Raw genomic sequence first — 21,094 nt, forward strand, 5'->3', positions numbered from 1 at the left:
TGTTTTATTAGACTATGCTCCACCCTCCTTTGACAATCTAAAGGTGATAGTTATCGTCACTTAATAATGGTCAAGTATGAACATCATGTCGAATACAATACAATACAAATACAAATACTCTTTATTGCACACCTCAATAAAATAAGACAATACAAAAGAAAACAGAAATACAGGCAGAGGTAAACAACAGGCGGTCTTATCGCTAAAAAGCGATCTCTTCCAGACAACCTTTGGGTAGCGGAAATTAATAAATTTACATATGTCAGTAGGTGTTGCAAGTGCAATGAAAAAAACTTATCACTAAATACATCGAAAACAGACAAATTACCATGCAAAAAATAAAAATAAACAGAATAAAAATACATATACAATACATAAACATACTTACATGACATACATAAATAAATACACATATTATATATAATATAATATAATATAATATAGCAGTGTCAGCCATAGAGAAAGAGTAACCAGATAAAAGCATTAAGGAAGAGATAAGAAATGGAGTTTAAGTAGTCTCTTAAAAGAATTAGGAGACTGAGCGCACCTTAGGTCAAGAGGCAGAGAATTCCAAAGTCGAACAGCTTGAAAAGTATAGGAATTATTATAGTATTTTGAAGCGGAAGAGGGTACAGAAAGAATTAACTTCTGGGCGGACCTAGCGGAACAGAGATAACTGAAGCGATTTTTGAGATAGCGTGGAGTTGCAGGGTTGAAAAGAATAGAATATAGAAGGGACAAAACGTGAAAGTTACGACGGAAGCGGATAGGGAGCCACTTGAGCTGTGAACGGAAGTGAGAAACATGGTCATATTTGCGTAACCCAAATATAAACCGAATGCAGACATTTTGGATACGCTCAAGCTTATTAAGTTGCTCCTCAGTGAGATCGAGATAAGCCACGTCAGCATAATCCAGAATGGGGAGGAGAAGAGTTTGTGCGAGTGCAATTTTGGTGGGAATGGGAAGGAAGTTCCGTAATCTTCTAAGTGAGCCTACTGCCGCGAACATCTTCCTGCTGACTTCGCCCACCTGAGGTCCCCATGATAGAGTACTGTCGATGATGATGCCAAGGTTCTTTACTTGTTGCGAGTACGGAATTAGAACGCCATTAAAATAAATAGAAGGAACGCCAGCAAAGTCAATTCGGGGAAGCAGTTTTGGGCTACCAATTATAATGGCCTGGGTCTTTGCTGGGTTAACTTTAAGGCCAAAACTACGACTCCAATTCGAGATGCTCTCTAAGTCGCCATTCACCTTACCGATCATAGACGGTAGATCTCCAATAACACCCTGCGAGTAAATCTGAAGGTCGTCGGCATAAAGGTGATAGTGAGAAGAAAGTTTAGAAGTGATAGAGTTAATGAAAATGGAAAATAACAAGGGGGACAACACGCCGCCTTGCGGAACGCCGGCCAACGTGTTGCACCAGGAAGAAAGGACATCATCTACATTAATACGCTGCCGACGACCAAATAAGTAGCTATGGAACCATCCGATTACTGCAGGAGATATATTAAGGGAACGTAGTATTCCAAGGAGAACGTCAAAATCGACGGTATTAAACGCATTGCTAAAGTCTAGCAGCGTTAATACCGTCAACTTTTGATCATTCATCCCCGCCCGAATGTCGTCAGTGATCTTCACGAGAGCAGTAGCCGTGCTATGACCAGGACGGAAGCCAGACTGGAGGGGGTTAAGGAGACTATATGTGTTCAGGTACGATGTCAGCTGTTTGTGTACAAGTCGTTCGAGAACTTTAGATAGGAATGGAAGAATTGAAATGGGACGGTAATCTGAGAAAGAAGATGGATTAAATTTTTTAGGAATCGGAACGATACAGGCGTCCTTCCAAAGTGAAGGAAAGGAGCTGGTGGAAATAGAAGTGTTGAGAATAATGGAAATGACAGGAGTAATTATGTCAAGGAGGGGAAGGATCATTTTACGGCTAATACAGTCGACCCCAATGGCATTAGACGCTATGGATAAAACGTTTTCTTTAATATCACTGTCGGTAAAAGGAACGAGACAGAAAGGAGACGAGTCAGGAGTTGGAAGAGAAGAGAGATATTGAAGGGTATTAGATTTGTCAGGGCCACGAAATTCGGCAGAAGCAGAAAAATGCATGTTAAGCTGATCGAAGTTAATGTTTTTGGGACAGTTCTGCTGAGATTTCCCAACACCTAGCGACTGAAGAAATTTCCATACCTTTGCAGGGTCGCCATTCTCAACAGACTGGTGGATATGGCGTCGCTGAGCATCACGACAGATGGTGCTACAGCGGTTGCGTAATGCGTGATAGCGAGATTTGTTAGCTTCTGAGGGGTTTGACTTGTACCTCGCTTTGGCAAAGTTCTTTTTGTCTAGTAGCACCTTGATTTCCTTAGTGAGCCAAGGAGCAGGAAGATGCTTTACTTTAATCGAACGGACTGGGGCATGCTCGTCGTAGAGTTGGGTCAAAAGGGAATTAAAAAGTAACACCTGGTCATCTACATTATCAGTTCTAGAGATAACACCCCAGTCAATTTTCGAAGCGTCATCACGAAGTTTACCCACATCCATCCTACCAAAATTACGCTGACGAAGGACTTTAGCTTTAGGTTTAGGAGGTCTGATTTTATAAGACAAGTAAAGAAGGTCATGGTATGAGAAAGCATCAGCAGGATGCTGGCCGAACTTGGCGACGTGAGAAAGTGAGGATGTGAGAGTAAGATCTAAAAGAGAAGGAGTGCAATTTGGAAAGTGATGCGTAGGGCCAGAAGGGAGGATATTTAACTTACATGCATGTACCAAAGATTTAAGAGATCGGGACCGATTGTCGTTTTTGTGGAGGCAGGTATTAAAATCGCCCATAATGATGTGGTGATCAAAGGAAGGCATGAGGTCTTCAATAAGTTTCTCTAAAGAGGCGAAATAGTTAACAGTAAGAGACGGAGAATAAAAGACCCCAAGGAGAAGTTTCGTGTGCGAAAAAGAGATGTCAAGAAAAAGATACTCAGCAGTATCTGAAGAAGGAGAGTGTGCTGACGTGCATATAACTGTAAAAGGGATGTGAGAACGAAGATAGATGGCAACTCCACCACCACCCCTGCCCACGCGATCGTTACGAATTAGATGGAAACCAGGTAGGGAGAACGAAGTAGACGGCAAGCAAGGCTTAAGCCAGGATTCGGAAACTAGAACTGCGTGTATATTATTTAAATCAAAAGTTGCGCTCAAGTCGTTGTAGTGCGCAGGAATGCTTTGCGCATTGATATGGACAATGTTTAGATTTTTACTGACGTCACTAAACTCTGAGTTAAGATGGTCATGGAGAGAAGGTGGCAAGCTCTGGAAACTGTCATCAGAAACACTTTTATCAGATGAGCAAGACACGAAATTGTCACTACAATCAGAGGCACTGCTATGGTTGAACATAAATAAATATGTAATGTATATTAAAAATCAATAAATAACAAGTAATAAGAAGAAAAAAAAATCCTAAACGCAAATACACTAGGTTACCAACGCTACCTGCCAGCATGTTGGAAGAAAAATATAAAGTTACAATTTAATTATGGTGTTTTACAAGTCAAAGCAAAAACAAAACGCAAATTTTGAATAAGGCAACACTGAACGGATATGTCATTAATGACAGCTAAACTAAACATGAATCTATACGACAAAGTCAACGAAAGATTAAATAGAAAGAAGGTAGAATATAAAGTGTAAAGCGACCAAATACGAAAGAACAGAATTAAGGCTTATTATACGACTTAAGTTAAGAGGTTGCACAGAAAAACAGAAAGTTATTTACAATCGCGAAACAATCGGCCTAGGCATTATGATCAGGTCTTCGATACTCCGCGTTTGGACCTTTTATTGGGCTCTTGCTTTGCTTGGGGAGCTGGCTTGGTGATCGAGCTCGAGGATGCAGCCACAGACGGCTCCGCAGGCGCAGTCTCAGCAGCAGTAGGCGGCGTAGTTGAAGACGGGAGCGATTTAACTTCAGCCATGCAGTTCACACGGCGCTTCACTCCATCCCTCCCGAGGACAAACACGTCGCCATTCCACGTCCAGCAGCTGCGGACCCCGAATCGCTCGCGGGCCTCCATAAACGCAGCGTGACGGGGCTTAGTTAAAAACTCACCCAGTGTCACCCCGGAGCCCTTCAGTTCCACCTTGTTGAACCACACGTCGTCTCGGATTGCAGTGTCTTTAAATTCAACAAGAACAACGCGTGGTTTCTTGTCGCGGCCGCTGCGCGCGCCCAGGCGTCGGCTACGCTTAATGTGTGCTGCTGCTAAGTCATCCCGGGTCGCCTGAAGTGCATTGACCACCAGGACCGTTGTATCCTCAGACTCTGCCTCTGCGATACCATGCACCAGCAGCATGCTGCGACGGGAGCGCGTCTCAATTTGATCCACTTGGCGGGTCACTACATCCACTTGCTTCTGGAGGGTCTCAAGAGCCTTCAGTACGAACTCCTTGAAGGCGGCGAAGCTTGATGACACTGATGCAACCGTAGGGTTGGCTGGGTCTGCTTTGCTGAGGCTAGTTTGAAATTCAGCCATGTGCTGCTTGAAGAAGTCCGCCAAGCCATTTACAGAATTTTTAATAGAGGTCACTTCGGCCATTGTGTTGTGTCAAAGAGTTAAGTGAAACAAAAAAGTGTAACTTTTTAGAAAAAAGAAAGGAAATTACTGGTAGGTGATAAGCGTTAATAATACATAGAATTAATTTAGTTTTGGTGGCCAAAAGGTGTTTATTAACAATTTAAAATAATAAATATTGCGCACAAGATGTTGCTCTGTTTTATTCACCTACCCGAAAACGAATACTACCTTTAGCTAAGTTTAAATCCTGGTTTAATTTTCCATTAAGAATTTATTTCCTGTTATGACTTATATTGCTTTTAAATTCTTCAATACCCCACCTCTCATCAAAACTCGGGCTGAATTTCAATCTTATCAATATCCGTTTATTCGAAAAAGGCCGAACGCGAGCGCCATATAAACGAGCTCTTAACAGAACTGTCGGCCATGATGGAATTGTTTATAGCTTCAGTTGACGAGATTCGGAATTTAAAATACTCCATTTCACCAATGACTTGTGGACATAATAATGGCTGGAAATTTTAGATCAGACGCAAATTGGATACGAATTTAATGGATTTTTTTGCGAGTAGAGTGGAGTGTGAACCGCAAAATTGCGTGGCCGATTTATGAATGAATTCATTCATGTGTCCATGCAATTTGGCAGCGCGCTGTACATACAATTTGTAAGTGTCAATTAAATTGACAGTTTTCAGTTATATTTCATGAGAATCATGAGTAATGTGCGAATCTAACGATCTCCATCTTCGTATTCCTGCTGTATGCCGACTTCTTCAAACAAAAACGTCACTTTTGACACTGACATCCGATCCATTTCGTATCGTTAGCAAATTTTTGACATATCTTAACGTTCGAATCAGGCAGATACCGCCCATATAATCCTAACAGATGGAGAGCTAACCTTGTAAATAAAATATACAATGGTAAAAGTTAAAATCATAATTGGGTTCCGTGATAATATCAACTAACTATTGCAATGTAACACTTTCTTTTTGTAAATTTGATGTCCCCGACCTCTTTTTATAACAAAAAACCGAGCAAACAGGCATTTTTGTGCAGCAGTGTTCACGCGCGCGTCTGGACTCGGTCTAGTGAAAAATCCAAGTGCAACTAGTTTTAGTACCCGCGCTAGATTAAATTGACGCGCTAATCTTGTACCTCGGCAGAGGGGAAATAGTGCGAATGCCGCCTCCCTTCCATGTTGCTCGAAGTCTGTATGAGTCCAATTAAGTAAGATACCTAAGTGTTTATTTTTCAAAGTATTGACGTTATGAATTATTAATTTTTTTTTTAAATATTTTAGGACATTTTTACACAAATTGACTAAGCTCAAGAAGGCTTGTGTTGTGGGTACTCAGACAACGATATATATAATATATAAATACTTAAATACATAGAAAACAACCATGACTCAGGAACAAATATCTGTATCATAATACAAATAAATGCCCTTACCAGGATTAGAACCCGGGACCATCGGCTTCATAGGCAGGGTCACTACCCACTAGGCCAGACCGGTCGTCAAAATAGTATAATAGGTATTCTTTTGAATTATTAACCTTAAATTCTTTGCTCTCCTTAATCCTTAGTTGCGCCCTGGTAATGTCACCAGCCCGGGGCAGCCCCATCATAGCGACTGCCGCTTCCTCCTCAGGCAATGTCGCCAGGTGGTTAGCTTCGTTGTAGACGGGTTTGTCATCATCTGTGAAGGAAATAAATCTATTAATGGGTGGAGACATAGAAAAGTTGAGTGGAATTTGTAAGTTAATTAAGTAGTGGTAGAGTACGCCTTTATACGGTTAAGGGTGTTAATGCAGAAAATAAGGCAATTATTTAAGGGTTTTAAGGGATTTTTTTAAGGTTTGGGTATGTTTAAGCACCTGAGCCCCTCCATAAAATAAAGCTTTGCTTTTGGAAAGCGACTGACTATGAGTAGGTAGCTTACCTACACATTATTTTTTAAACACACAAATCATTTGTCATTTATTTATTTTAATCATGGAAAATACGATTATGAGTTCCTAAAATTATAAATTAAATGACAGCCTTATTACACAAATCAGATTCTAGTTAAACGTTTTGCAGTTAGACTTCTAAATTATTTGGACTTAATTTCTGAAAAAAAAACGTCAACATGATATGGTGAATACAATAACAATCACACACATTCAACCTCTAAATAGCGTATCTTACAACACATACACACAGATGAACAAATAACGAACACATAAAATCTGTCAAGCCATTTCCATCAGTAGAAAAACGCGGCAAAATTTAACATATGTAGACGGTAAGGGTAATCGTCCTATAGAAAATTTGAATTTCGCGGCTTTTTCTACTGATAAAGTTGTTTGACCGGCTATATTCAGGTACAAACCAACAGTCGTGTTATTAATACGTTGGTTTTTAAAGTTTTTTTTGAGGGAAGTGACCTTAGGATGTATCGTTTAGGTAAGTAAACCATGACCCAAGACGCGTCGTATTTTTCCCACAGAAAAGATAAGATTCTAACCGGATTGTTTGTGTGTGCACTTGTGTGAACTCGTCTATGTCACTCAGATTATTTTTATTTGTAGCAGGCAATAAAGAACTCAGCGGTAGAACTCATATTAAAAAATCTGTTATTGAATAGATATTGATATTGTTTTAATTTCGTTTTTTTTTTTTCGATTATGAAATCATTTATTTACAAACAATATATATACAGTGGTACAACTAAACGAAATTAATAACTAGCTTAAATCTAAAATAGGCCCCTGAGGCATTGTACCAAGGATGCTGGCGGCATTTCCCCGCTGTCTCATTTCGTTATTTATATTATTTAAAAATTGTTTTGCATTAGATAGAGTCAAGTGGCGGGAAAGAAGGGAGGCCTTTGCCCAGCAGTGGGACACACTAAAAGGCTAACTAAAAAAAATGTTTAAAAGTTTTATAAGTACTTGTATCCCATTAAAAATATATACAAATTAAAATTGAATTCCATACATTTTTATTGTTTAAATACCGCTCAAGATGCCAATGAAATGCTTGAAACGAAATATTTCACGAACGATTACTCGGATCCGACTGAGCACGAAAGACGGACGGATAAGCCGCAAAACGAAAATAGGTTTGTTTCTAATCTCTTTAAAGCTGTGTTTCTAAAATAATAACAATGTTGGGTACTAGAGAAAGACAGGATTTTATTGTTGTACATATTATGTAGGTACACTGGCATTCAAAAATAGATGGACATGTTTCAACCGTAATATTAAGATATTACGGTCGACAGTGGGTCGACATCTATTCTATCCATGCACTTTTGAACGCCACTGTACCTATGTAAAGCGATGGTGGCCGAGTGGATCTGACGTCCGACTTTTAATCCGGAGGTCGTGGGTTCAAATCCTGACTCATACCAATGAGTTTTTGGAACTTATGTACGGAATATCATTTGATATTTTCCACTAACTTTTCGGTGAAGGAATACCTATACATCGTGAGGAAACCTACATACATTCGTGAAGAAATTCAAAGGTGTATGTGAAGTCCCCAACCCACATTGGGCTAGTGTGGGGACTACAGCCTTAACCCTCTCGTGCTTGAGAGGAGGCCTGTGCCCAGCACTGGGACGTATATAGGCTAAATTATTATCATTATTATGTGTACCTATAGTTAGATGCAGAAGTTGACTTAATATTGCATGATGGGTTCAACGATGCATCTGACTGGTTACATCAGTGAGTGGTTGCAAATGAAACTGACATTGCGATTCTATTTTCACAAGTAATTATAATCTATATGTGGTGTACCTATGTGCAGGTACGTACCTGTATATTGGTGTACAGATATGCGAATAACTTGTGTTAAATAAAGCTTGCATATAAATAAAATTCCAAGTTAAAACCATCTCTTTCTTACAAATACATAAGTCAAAATTACAGATAAGGACAAACAATTATTGTCTAATTGAAGTTTGTAGCGCGTTTATGAATAAGGGTACAACACAGACAAAACATCCTCCAGATTGAGCATAGTCGCGCTACCCCCTCTGCCACGCATACGGTAATTTTACTCCATGTTCGAGTCAAAAGTGTTTTTGAGTGACGTCCGTGTCTTTGAACGGACCTATTAAGGCACGCACGGGACTTCGCTCACCTCGTCCCGCGCACCCTCGCATTTTTGGAATCATCGGTTGCATGAAATAATTGCTCTAAACTCGGCCTAGAGGATATTCCTAGTCTATAGGGTGCAAGTAGCCCTAGCTAATACGTCACGTAAATAAGTGAAACACATGTGTCTGTGTAAGTATATTCATTTCAAATCTTTTCCATTCGCCTCTTAAAACGCAAGATCTAGGTATAATATTAAGCGAAGTACAGCAGGAAACTATAAACTATCAGAATAATGTAATAATAAACCACTTCCCCGGTCTCTATCGTTTCTTTATTACCACTAAAATACATTGTAACTTGTTTTAATACTGGGTTTAATTTTAATGTGATTAGTAGACAGTTTGTAGCAAATATGGAGCCATGACTCTTTCTATTTCAAATCTAAAACCTTTTAACGAGCAAATTTAAAGGTATTATACACTTAAAATAAGGTTTTCGGAGGCGATAAATCGAACTAACTAGGTCTTATCTCTGGGATAACGCGCATTTCTGAGTTTTTACAAATTTTCCAATATTTTCTCAGATATTATACCTAATGTTGATGTGTATTCGGACTTTATTCATGATTAATTTGTCGAACTCACGATTATTCAGAATAATGTTGCCAATAAGAAACATCAAAATGCTTTTATATGACTGAAATACGAATAAATCTAGCTAGGTGGATTTTACCATTCCTAGTTTTGGCTGTCAAACTATTTACCTACAATTTATCAATTTTTCCAAACAATGTGCAAGATTTTTTATTTTACGGTTTCACTCATCGTCGGCCTAACTCGCAAACCTCGTAACTCCATTTCAAGGAAATTAGTAATTGCTACCTTGGACAAGTACTTATAGTCGCAAACCTCGTAACTCCCCCGGAGTAGTTACGAGGTTTGCGAGTTAGGCCGACGTCATGTATTTTTTTGGAGACCTCGGAAACATGTCGCGTGGGTGACTAAAAATACGTGAACAGTGAAGCTGTTATAGTTTGTCAAAAAACTGTCTCATTTCAAACACAGACATAATTATACTATCTTTGTCTTACACTAGTACTAGCACCCAAAAGAAAAGGATGAGTAAAGTTTTTTTTTGTTATTAACTGACAAATTTGGTTTGACAGACTATAAATCAATCAATCAATCAATCAATCAATCATTTATTTATTTCTTTGAATGAGGTACATTACGAGTAGTAAAGATGTAATAACACAATTTTTGTTCAGCACATCCTGCCTGAATAGGCATAGAAATAGTGAGTTTTTACCTAAACTGCATGCAGGTAATAATTACGAGTATGTTCATTAAATTAAACATTCAATTATTAGTAACATTAAAAATATAAATCATAGAAGTCACAAGTAAACATATGGGGCATTATCTATGAAAAGGGACCTTATTGTCGATGGCACTTACGCCGCACAGCGTCGCGCGGCATTGTATTTATGTCGGAGCAACGTTAATAATGACGTAAGCGCCATCGACAATAAGGTCCCTTTTCATAGATAACATCTTATTTTAATAAGTTATTTTATATTCAATATGTTATACATAGATAGTTTATTTGAAATAAAGTATTTATGATTATGTTCCACTAATATTGTAAAGCGATCATAAAATTTGGTTGTTTATATATTTTGTACGTAAACAGAATACCTAAGATACCTATATACATAAGCTATAAATACTCCATTTTTAAATAATTAAAATTTAAACATATGGATAACATCACATATATCATATATCATTAAATAGAAGTATACAAATTATTAATAATTCAAGTAGTCAAATAATTAGTTCTACGTCAAATAATAGTAGATACATTAGCTTAAGGTTGTCATCTTGGCTAGACCTTCAGTTTATCTCGCGCTAAATAATAAAACTAACGAAATAATTAAGAAAACTAATTTCAAATATAATTTCTAGATAAAAATCTTAGCCATCTTTTAATCCTAGCCCAGCATCGCTCTGCAGAAATAAACACCGCGAAAACACTTAAACAGATAAAAATGAAAGCATAAAGCGCTCTTAATTCCCGGGAACGTGGAAATTCCACGGGTTTTCCTCTGAAATTCTATAGGCGCTTTTCTCGCTTTTCCGAGTGTTAACGCGAATTTTTTATTAACGACGCCGCACTTAGTGTTCTGCGGAATTAAAGCGTTTCTGAGGGGCCAAAGTTTGGTGCATATTTTTATGAGATGAGTCGGTGTATCAGAAAAACTCACTTTAGACAGGCACTGCCAGGAACCCGCTAGGTGGGTTCATTTTGTATTGGAAATGGGGCGCTTGGCACTGAAAGTGTTAAAGCTCACATTCAGATGTCAATTGCAACTGCATTACAGTTACGACATTACTTCAGCGACATTGCTATTATCGCATCCCCTATTGACACTTTGTCAGATGATAGTTTAGACGCTATTAGGGAATGCAAATCGGTTATTTTATTGTATGGAAATAATCGGTTATTAACCGAAACCGCGGTTATTTCCATACAAAAAATAACCGATTTGCATTCCTTAGACGCTATTGTGAATAAAAACAATCGTTAGGTAGCCGGTTGCATCGCGGTGGAAAGACCGTCAGCCGAGGGCTACATAAATCTCAAATACTAGCTACTTCTATCCTACTACTTAACTGTGTGTTGTTAGACATCGATAAAACAGGGACAAGCACGAAAAGTTCCGTGTCCCATTACCGAACCAGAACAAATCGTTTTATTCAAAGCGGAGTGTCGGGTCAGTGCGTAGGACTCTGATTTGAATAAAGGGCTGTAAAGATGTTTACGTGCCGCGTTACTGAGGGGACTTTATTAGAGAAATGACAGTGTGCCCTTTTAGCGGTGGTCCTTCTTGAGGACTGGCCAATTGACTGACGGCGCATTTTGGAAAATGACTTAGAGATTTACTAGATATGAAATAGTAAAGATATGTGACGTCCCATAGGTAAAGGTACCTTAAGGCGGTTGGATTCGAGCTTACGATATTATTAACGCCGCTCCAATATTATTGCGGCGCTATGCGACGTAAGCGCCAGCCGCCATAAGGTTCAGCCGCCGCCATTTCCCGAATCGCGCCGTGATGCCGTGAATTTTGATATCATTATTTACGACTGCTTAAAGGTGACAGTCCATACCAAGAGTTACAAGAACCCGCAGCCAAAACAATGTGGTTTCCTGTGACTCTAAATAATTCATTCTCAAATTAAACAAATACCACAAGAAGGTCCAGGGAGATATCACAAAATCGTGTCCTTTTTAATTCCAGATAAATTGTCATACGTTTCGTTCAACATTTTAGATTAAAAAGCCTGTCGACCGAAAATGCATTGATAATAAAACTCTTTTTAGCATTTTCGCTCGATAACACGTTTCCTTGCCAAGTAGCAATCGCCTGAATTTACAACAAACATTTCCTTTGTTATCTGGGCAGTGTTGCCAAGAAACCCGATATATATCTCCAAAATATTGGACAGTGGAATCGTACCGAAGCTTCCCTTCTCACAATGTGTATGGAATGGGAATACCGAGTAAGTATAGCTCGGGTAAGGCTTTGGTTTTAGCGAGAAGAGAAGCGATTAGCGGCGAACGGAGGTTAGCGGAGCTGCCGGCTTAGCCAAGATGACAATCGCTATCGCTTCGACAACGAAACGCTTTGTATCTTTTCATCGCTCTTTCATATTAGTGCGACAGCGACAGTTGCGTTTTGATCGCTGCGAAGCGTAAGCGATTGGCATGTTGGCTACGCGGCCAGCATTGCTCCGAGCAATTATTATGGTTGACACAACTTGACTTCCCTTCGCGTGCACGACCACAGATTTTTTGTTATCTGCGCAGTTTCATGGCGAAACCCGATATATCTCCAAAATATTGGACAGTGGAATCGTACCGAAGCTTCCCTTCTCGCAACGTGTATGGAATGGGAATACCGAGTATAGCTCGGGTAAGGCTTTGGTTTTAGCGAGAAGAGAAGCGATTAGCGACAAACGGAGGGGTTAGCGGAGCTGTAGGGTCAGTGGGGCGACACTCCTTTCGGGCATTCTCGCCTCCGTTTGGCTCAACATTGCTCCGAGCAATTATTATCTGCCGTTCATCGCTGTCTCTCGTCGCTAGCAGCTCCATATCGCACCCTAACGGTTAAAAGCATCGTTCGTCCGCCAATCGGCAATTGGGCCACCCACCGCGGACTTACGGCCAAACTGCGATGGGATTTTGGCTGTAATAGCCGATGTGGAGTTAAAACAGAAATATCAGAAAATTATTTTATGTTAAGTTACATTATCTAACCGTTAGCCAAGGCTTGTATTCCTATTGTTATCGAACTTACAATTAGTCTGTCATCATAATATATAGATATTATGACATAAATATGCTACTGATCTCTTAAAAGCACGGAACATTTTCTAATATTTTTGACACTAGGTACATTTGAGATTGAAATCCCCCTTATCGTTCTCTGCGCGGCGCCTTCTAACATCCTACGAGTATTACATACTAGTATGTAGCAACGTATAGGATACTAGGCACCTACAAACTAATTTGCCGTTTACCGCTCATCGCTGTCGCTCGTCGCTGTCAGCTCCATAACGCACCCTACCGGTTAAAGGCATCGTTCGTCCGCCAATCGGCAATTGGGCCTCCCGCCGCGGACTTACGGGCAAACTGCGATGGGATTCTCGCTGTAATAGCCGATGTGGAGTTGAAATAGAAATGTAGGTGCTTCGGGAACTAACAGTTACGTTGAGATATTTCTCTTTTGATTCAAGTTTGGAACTTACACCTAGTTTTGGATTTTTTTTTGTGATTTTTTGTAGATCTATGAAACTCCTGTAACACTTTAAATTCAAAACCAGTATCAGAATACTTTATTTGCAACACAATTTAGATGTAGGTAATTTTTTTTTAAAGCAGTTATGTTTAAAATTAAAATTTAAGAAATAGGTAATAATTTGATCGTTGTTTTGGTATCTTCAATACGTAGTTTTTAGTATTCCGTACAAAACTTTGTTCACGGAACAATTATTTTTATATATTTTTACTTAAAATCTGATATAAATACTACCTAATATAATTTTCACAATAGTCAGGTTGTATTTTCACAACTAAATCAATACCTTTCAAGGAAGTGTATTAAAATAGTTATATAAAAAAACTTATTATTTAATTAGTTTAGTGCTACACGACATGAACCCATTTGGCTGAAGGTTATAATATCGTGCCACAAGTTAGTAAAATAAGCCGTAAAGCGATTGAAATATTTCCTTAAGTATATGTAGGTCATTTACATAACAAAAATTTAAGTGTACCTATAAACCACACCTGCAGGATGTTCCTTTTATATTGTTTTACTCTCGTTGAGGGTTCTGTACCTCAAAACGAAAACACGGAAACCTTACTGGATCACTCGTAAGTCTGTCTGTCTGTCCGACTATTCCCCCCTCCCCTTTATCTCCGAAACTACTGGGTCTAAAATTTTGTAAGAAATACACAAAATAGTTATTTACCAATAGATGACAAACCTATTAGAAATTTGCAGTCAAGCGTGAGTCGGACTTAATTAATTAGTTTTTAAAGACATTTAATTCATGTTCCATGAAAAACATACATTGTTAAAATTGATTAATGTACGGAACCCTTGGAACGCGAGTCTGACTCGCACTTGACCGGTTTTTTTGTCAGTATTTGATAATAAAATTAAGGTAAAAAAGTTTTAAGTTAAACGGTTTTATTTTAATCAGATGTGTACCAAAAACTAGAAAATAAAAATTATTATACTAATCGGAGTTCTATACGTATATGTACTACCTATGTTTCTTTTCTGGGCAGTATTCATGCAAGACGTGTAGCAAAATGTAGTTTTCTCGAGTCTGATTCTAAACGCCACTTTTCGACACTATGTCAGTGGATTAAGTATTAATCGGATTTTTTTCTCAGACTAAAATAAAAACGTGGGGCGTTAGTATTTAAAAATGTTGAGTAAGATCTATAAAAGTAAAAATATACAATGAAATGTGGACCTTTCTGAGCTAGAGGTATGACGTAGAAAAAGGTAAAATTGGGTTATAATGATTTCTAGTTATGTTTACTCATATTTCTTTTCCAAATATATGAATGTATTATATTTCCCAACGTATTTTTATTCCAACGCCCCACGTTTTTATTTTAGTCTGAGAAAAAAATCCGATTAATACTTAATCCACTGACATAGTGTCGAAAAGTGGCGTTTAGAATCAGACTCGAGAAAACTACATTTTGCTACACGTCTTGCATGAATACTGCCCAGAAAAGAAACATAGGTAGTACATATACGTATAGAACTCCGATTAGTATAATAATTTTTATTTTCTAGTTTTTGGTACACATCTGATTAAAATAAAACCGTTTAACTTAAAACTTTTTTACCTTAATTTTATTTTTCAGTTTTTAGTTGAGAGCCCGAAGCGTCCGGCAGGTTAGTGCTCGAACAGAGAACAATGGTTCAAGTGTCTTGATTGCGAAGGCGAAGGCGGAGCTCCGCGTAGGGCCGTAGGCCCGAAGCGTCCGGCAGGTTAGTGCTCGAACAGAGAACAATGGTTCAAGTGTCTTAATTGCGAAGGCCGAAGGCCGAGCTCCGCGTAGGGCCGAAGGCCCGTAGCGTCCGGCACGTTAGTGCTCGAACAGAGAACAATGGTTCAAGTGTCTTAATTGCGAAGGCCGAAGGCCGAGCTCCGCGTAGGGCCGAAGGCCCGTAGTAGCGTCCGGCACGTTAGTGCTCGAACAGAGAACAATGGTTCAAGTGTCTTAATTGCGAAGGCCGAAGGCCGAGCTACGTGTAGGGCCGTAGGCCCGAGGCGCCCGGCAGGTTAGTGCTCGAACGGAGAACAATGGTTCAAGTGTCTTGAGTGCGAAGGCCGAAGGCCGAGCTCCGCGTAGGGCCGTAGGCCCGAAGCGTCCGGCAGGTTAGTGCTCGAACAGAGAACAATGGTTCAAGTATCTTAATTGCGAAGGCCGAAGGCCGAGCTCCGCGTAGGGCCGTAGGCCCGAGGCGCCCGGCAGGTTAGTGCTCGAACGGAGAACAATGGTTCAAGTGTCTTGAGTGCGAAGGCCGAAGGCCGAGCTCCGCGTAGGGCCGAAGGCCCGTAGCGTCCGGCACGTTAGTGCTCGAACAGAGAACAATGGTTCAAGTGTCTTAATTGCGAAGGCCGAAGGCCGAGCTCCGCGTAGGGCCGTAGGCCCGAGGCGCCCGGCAGGTTAGTGCTCGAACGGAGAACAATGGTTCAAGTGTCTTGAGTGCGAAGGCCGAAGGCCGAGCTCCGCGTAGGGCCGAAGGCCCGTAGCGTCCGGCACGTTAGTGCTCGAACAGAGAACAATGGTTCAAGTGTCTTGATTGCGAAGGCCGAAGGCCGAGCTCCGCGTAGGGCCGAAGGCCCGAAGCGTCCGGCAGGTTAGTGTTAGTGCTCAAATAGAGAACAATGGTTCAAGTGTCTTAATTGTGAAGGCCGAAGGCCGAGCTCCGCGTAGGGCCGAAGGCCCGAAGCGTCCGGCAGGTTAGTGCTCGAACAGAGAACAATGGTTCAAGTGTCTCAATTGCGAAGGCCGAAGGCCGAGCTCCGCGTAGGGCCGTAGGCCCGAAGCGTCCGGCAGGTTAGTGCTCGAACAGAGAACATTGGTTCAAGTATCTTAATTGCGAAGGCCGAAGGCCGAGCTCCGCGTAGGGCCGTAGGCCCGAGGCGCCCGGCAGGTTAGTGCTCGAACGGAGAACAATGGTTCAAGTGTCTTGAGTGCGAAGGCCGAAGGCCGAGCTCCGCGTAGGGCCGAAGGCCCGTAGCGTCCGGCACGTTAGTGCTCGAACAGAGAACAATGGTTCAAGTGTCTTAATTGCGAAGGCCGAAGGCCGAGCTCCGCGTAGGGCCGTAGGCCCGAGGCGCCCGGCAGGTTAGTGCTCGAACGGAGAACAATGGTTCAAGTGTCTTGAGTGCGAAGGCCGAAGGCCGAGCTCCGCGTAGGGCCGAAGGCCCGTAGCGTCCGGCACGTTAGTGCTCGAACAGAGAACAATGGTTCAAGTGTCTTAATTGCGAAGGCCGAAGGCCGAGCTACGCGTAGGGCCGTAGGCCCGTAGCGCCCGGCAGGTTAGTGCTCGAACAGAGAACAATGGTTCAAGTGTCTTAATTGCGAAGGCCGAAGCGCCCGGCGGGTTAGTGCTCGAACAGAGAACAATGGTTCGAGTGTCTTGATTGCGAAGGCCGAAGGCCGAGCTCCGCGTAGGGCCGAAGGCCCGAAGCGTCCGGCAGGTTAGTGTTAGTGCTCAAATAGAGAACAATAAGATAAAGATAAAAAAAAAGATAATGGTTCAAGCGTCCGGCAGGTTAGTGCTCGAACAGAGAACAATGGTTCAAGTGTCTCAATTGCGAAGGCCGAAGGCCGAGCTCCGCGTAAGGCCGTAGGCCCGAAGCGTCCGGCAGGTTAGTGCTCGAACAGAGAACATTGGTTCAAGTATCTTAATTGCGAAGGCCGAAGGCCGAGCTCCGCGTAGGGCCGTAGGCCCGAGGCGCCCGGTAGGTTAGTGCTCGAACGGAGAACAATGGTTCAAGTGTCTTAATTGCGAAGGCCGAAGGCCGAGCTACGCGTAGGGCCGTAGGCCCGTAGCGCCCGGCAGGTTAGTGCTCGAACAGAGAACAATGGTTCAAGTGTCTCAATTGCGAAGGCCGAAGGCCGAGCTCCGCGTAGGGCCGTAGGCCCGAAGCGTCCGGCAGGTTAGTGCTCGAACAGAGAACATTGGTTCAAGTATCTTAATTGCGAAGGCCGAAGGCCGAGCTCCGCGTAGGGCCGTAGGCCCAAGGCGCCCGGCAGGTTAGTGCTCGAACGGAGAACAATGGTTCAAGTGTCTTGAGTGCGAAGGCCGAAGGCCGAGCTCCGCGTAGGGCCGTAGGCCCGAAGCGTCCGGCAGGTTAGTGCTCGAACAGAGAACAATGGTTCCAGTGTCTTAATTGCGAAGGCCGAAGGCCGAGCTCCGCGTAGGGCCGAAGGCCCGAAGCGTCCGGCAGGTTAGTGCTCGAACAGAGAACAATGGTTCAAGTGTCTTAATTGCGAAGGCCGAAGGCCGAGCTCCGCGTATGGCCGTAGGCCCGAAGCTCCCGGCAGGTTAGTGCTCGAACAGAGAACAATGGTTAAGTGTTTTAATTGCGAAGGCCGAAGGCCGAGCTCCGCGTAGGGCCGTAGGCCCGAAACGTCCAGCAGGTTCGAACAGAGAACAATGATTAAGTGTCTTAATTGCGAAGGCCGAAGGCCGAAGACACCGCGTAGGGCCGAAGGCCCGAAGCGTCCGGCAGGTTAGTGCTCATGTCTAAATGCGAAGGCCAAAAGCCGAGCACCGCGTAAGGTCGAAGGCTCGAAGCGCCCTCATACTAAAATGATTACCTACTTGGGACTTCGCATATTTTCCAAGCTATACCTATAGTATGGGCAGGCTACACCTTGCATCATCAGGACTGAGGAGTTGGAGGTCATTTTTAAATGCTAATGCCCCTACTGCCTAATACTTCAAATCCTACTTTGAAGTCAGAAATGTATTAATCTTGGTGGTTAAGGCAGGCAGTAACCCTGCAGCATCAGACAGAACTGATGAGTTGGGAGGACAATATGAAGCGCAAATGCCTCTACCTAAAACAATGAGCACTACTTTAAAATTTACACATTCGCCAAACTGTCGGTTATGGCAGGCAGTAACCTTGCATCATCACGATCGAGGAGTTGGAGGTCATTATTAAATGCAAGTGCCCCTGTCCAATACTTTAAATCTTACTATGAAATCAGAACTTTATTAATCTTGGTGGTTAAGGCAGGCAGTAACCCTGCAGCATCAGAACTGATGACTTGGGAGGACAATATTAAACGTAAATGCCTCTTCCTAAAACATAGAGCACTACTTTAAAATTGACACATTCTCCAACCTGTCGGTTATGGCAGGCAGTAATGTTGCATCATCACGATCGAGGAGTTGGAGGCCATTATTAAACGCAAGTGCCCCTGCCTAATACTTAAAATCCTATTCTAGTATCAGAACTGTATCAATCCCGGTGGTTAAGGCAGGCAGTAACCGTGCAGCATCAGAACTGAAGAGTTGGAAGTCAGTAATAAGTCACAAAGGATTTGTTTCATAGCAACAATAATATAGTTAAACTAGCAAGTCTGTAATACTCTCGGTTATGGTAAGCAGTGTTTCTGCAGCATCAGGGTTTAAGGTCCAGGGTTGAAAATATTATAAAAAGTCATTGTCACCGGGACTTGATACGGATGCCAAATTTCATTGAAATCGGTTGAGTAGAAGTGGTCGAAAAATCGATTGCAAGATTTGAAGCACATATATATATATATATGTAGATATATACAAAGAAGATACGGGGTCAAGCTAAATAAAACCGTTTAATAAAATTAAGGTAAAAAAGTTTTAAGTTAAACGGTTTTATTTTAATCAGATGTGTACCAAAAACTAGAAAATAAAAATTATTATACTAATCGGAGTTCTATACGTATATGTACTACCTATGTTTCTTTTCTGGGCAGTATTCATGCAAGACGTGTAGCAAAATGTAGTTTTCTCGAGTCTGATTCTAAACGCCACTTTTCGACACTTTGTCAGTGGATTAAGTATTAATCGGATTTTTATCTCAGACTAAAATAAAAACGTGGGGCGTTGGAATAAAAATACGTTGGGAAATATAATACATTCATATATTTGGAAAAGAAATATGAGTAAACATAACTAGAAATCATTATAACCCAATTTTACCTTTTCTACGTCATACCTCTAGCTCAGAAAGGTCCACATTTCATTGTATATTTTTACTTTTATAGATCTTACTCAACATTTTTAAATACTAACGCCCCACGTTTTTATTTTAGTCTGAGAAAAAAATCCGATTAATACTTAATCCACTGACAAAGTGTCGAAAAGTGGCGTTTAGAATCAGACTCGAGAAAACTACATTTTGCTACACTGTAACAGGCTATATTGGTGTTTTGGTTTTTAAGAGCTATGGACTATCAGTGGTACTCAGGGTTCGTGGGTCTGACGCTCTATTGTCACACTACACGTCTGTGATATTCCTAAAAATCTATTTAATGAGTAAAATTAATTTTAGACAGAGAGAATGAGAAGTAATGGGCGCCAGCACGCTGTAGAGCGTACAAAATAGGTAAAAATAAGATGAGGAAAAGAAAACTATTGTTTGAGCTCGAGACAATTAAATATAATATCAATGTTTCACACAAAAACAGTTGTACAGTAAGGCAGTACAGAAAATAACCTTATGCTATTATTATACTAAGAACACTATGCTATTGGACTGGTTACGCAGTCTCAGTTAAAGTTTATTATGTCTATACACTAATTATGCACTGAGCACTTGAAGTTTATTAAGAGGCCACTATTGCGTGAAGTTAATTAAAGTCTATTGATTAGTAGCACACCTAAATCACGTGTCTATAGAAAGAAGGCAGCCTAGCTGTGACCAAGTCACGCCAGAGGCGCATAGGTGGCAGCCAAAAGCCGCGGTGACACGTGCTGAAACCGCCAGCCACGTGTCCAAGTGACCGCCTATCTAGCACGCCAACGTCGCGATGCGCAACAGGAGTCACGAGCTCGAGAGAGCCAATAACAAAATAGATCTGACCACACCTGAGTCACGTGTCCGTAGCAGAAGCCGGTGAAGCCGTGGCTACGCACTGCCCCAGAGGCACGCAGGGGAACAGCCAAGAGTCGCGGTGACACGCGGTGATACCGTCAGCCACGTGTCCAGGTGGCTGCCTGCCCGCTTCGCCAACGTCGCGCTGAGCAGCACGAAGCTCCAGCCCAACGTCTACGGCAACGCCCAGCGCCGACACGTGCCCGAAAAAAAGCCCAGGGTAGGGACCGGCATAAAGGCTAAAGGGAAAAAAAAACCACATATTGAAACCCAATATAAAAAAAAGGATTGATTCTCCACTGAAATTAACTGGACAATTACTAAACTAACACACCGATCTGGCATTTACAGGAAAACCAACAAATTGGCCATGCGGTCATCCGACACACATGGGCAAGGGCGGAAAAAAAGGTTACATTTCCTACAATAAAATCGCAAATGCTTACCCGGATCTCAAGTGAAGCGATTGATGCTACACTGCTGACATTTATAAAAAAATATTTCTTTAGAAATTATCCTCCAGGAATTCAATTTAGGACGCCATATTGCTCTGTTTGCTGTAACAAGGAAATGTAAAATCAGTAAAGACGAACGTTATAAAAAAACCGGGCTATATTTCTATAAAGATTTGCGCTGTGGCTTACCTCGCTACAAAAAGTGAAGATGTATTTCCATATTTTACAGGGATGGCTCCCGTACAAAGCGA

The 21,094-nt window shown here is 41.5% G+C and overlaps 2 protein-coding genes across 6 annotated transcripts in view; both read right to left on the bottom strand.

The window, feature by feature from the left end:
* Positions 1–21,094, bottom strand: part of LOC134673397 (sodium/calcium exchanger 3) — a 217,329-nt gene that overhangs the window by 25,406 nt on the left and 170,829 nt on the right. For 3 of the 5 annotated variants that reach the window (XM_063531374.1, XM_063531373.1, XM_063531371.1), the window contains one exon: positions 6,155–6,297. In XM_063531374.1, the coding sequence (XP_063387444.1) occupies positions 6,155–6,297 (143 nt within the window). The remainder of the gene's footprint in view (positions 1–6,154; positions 6,298–21,094) is intronic. The other 2 variants (XM_063531375.1, XM_063531372.1) reach the window with 1 other exon arrangement.
* LOC134673556 (uncharacterized) lies at positions 3,828–4,772 on the bottom strand. Its single transcript, XM_063531554.1, has one exon. It carries the CDS (start codon positions 4,614–4,616, stop codon positions 3,828–3,830), a length of 789 nt encoding a protein of 262 aa, XP_063387624.1. The 5' UTR covers positions 4,617–4,772.

This window comes from Cydia fagiglandana, chromosome 18 (genome assembly GCF_963556715.1).
Source record: "Cydia fagiglandana chromosome 18, ilCydFagi1.1, whole genome shotgun sequence".
Classification (NCBI taxonomy): domain Eukaryota; kingdom Metazoa; phylum Arthropoda; class Insecta; order Lepidoptera; family Tortricidae; genus Cydia; species Cydia fagiglandana.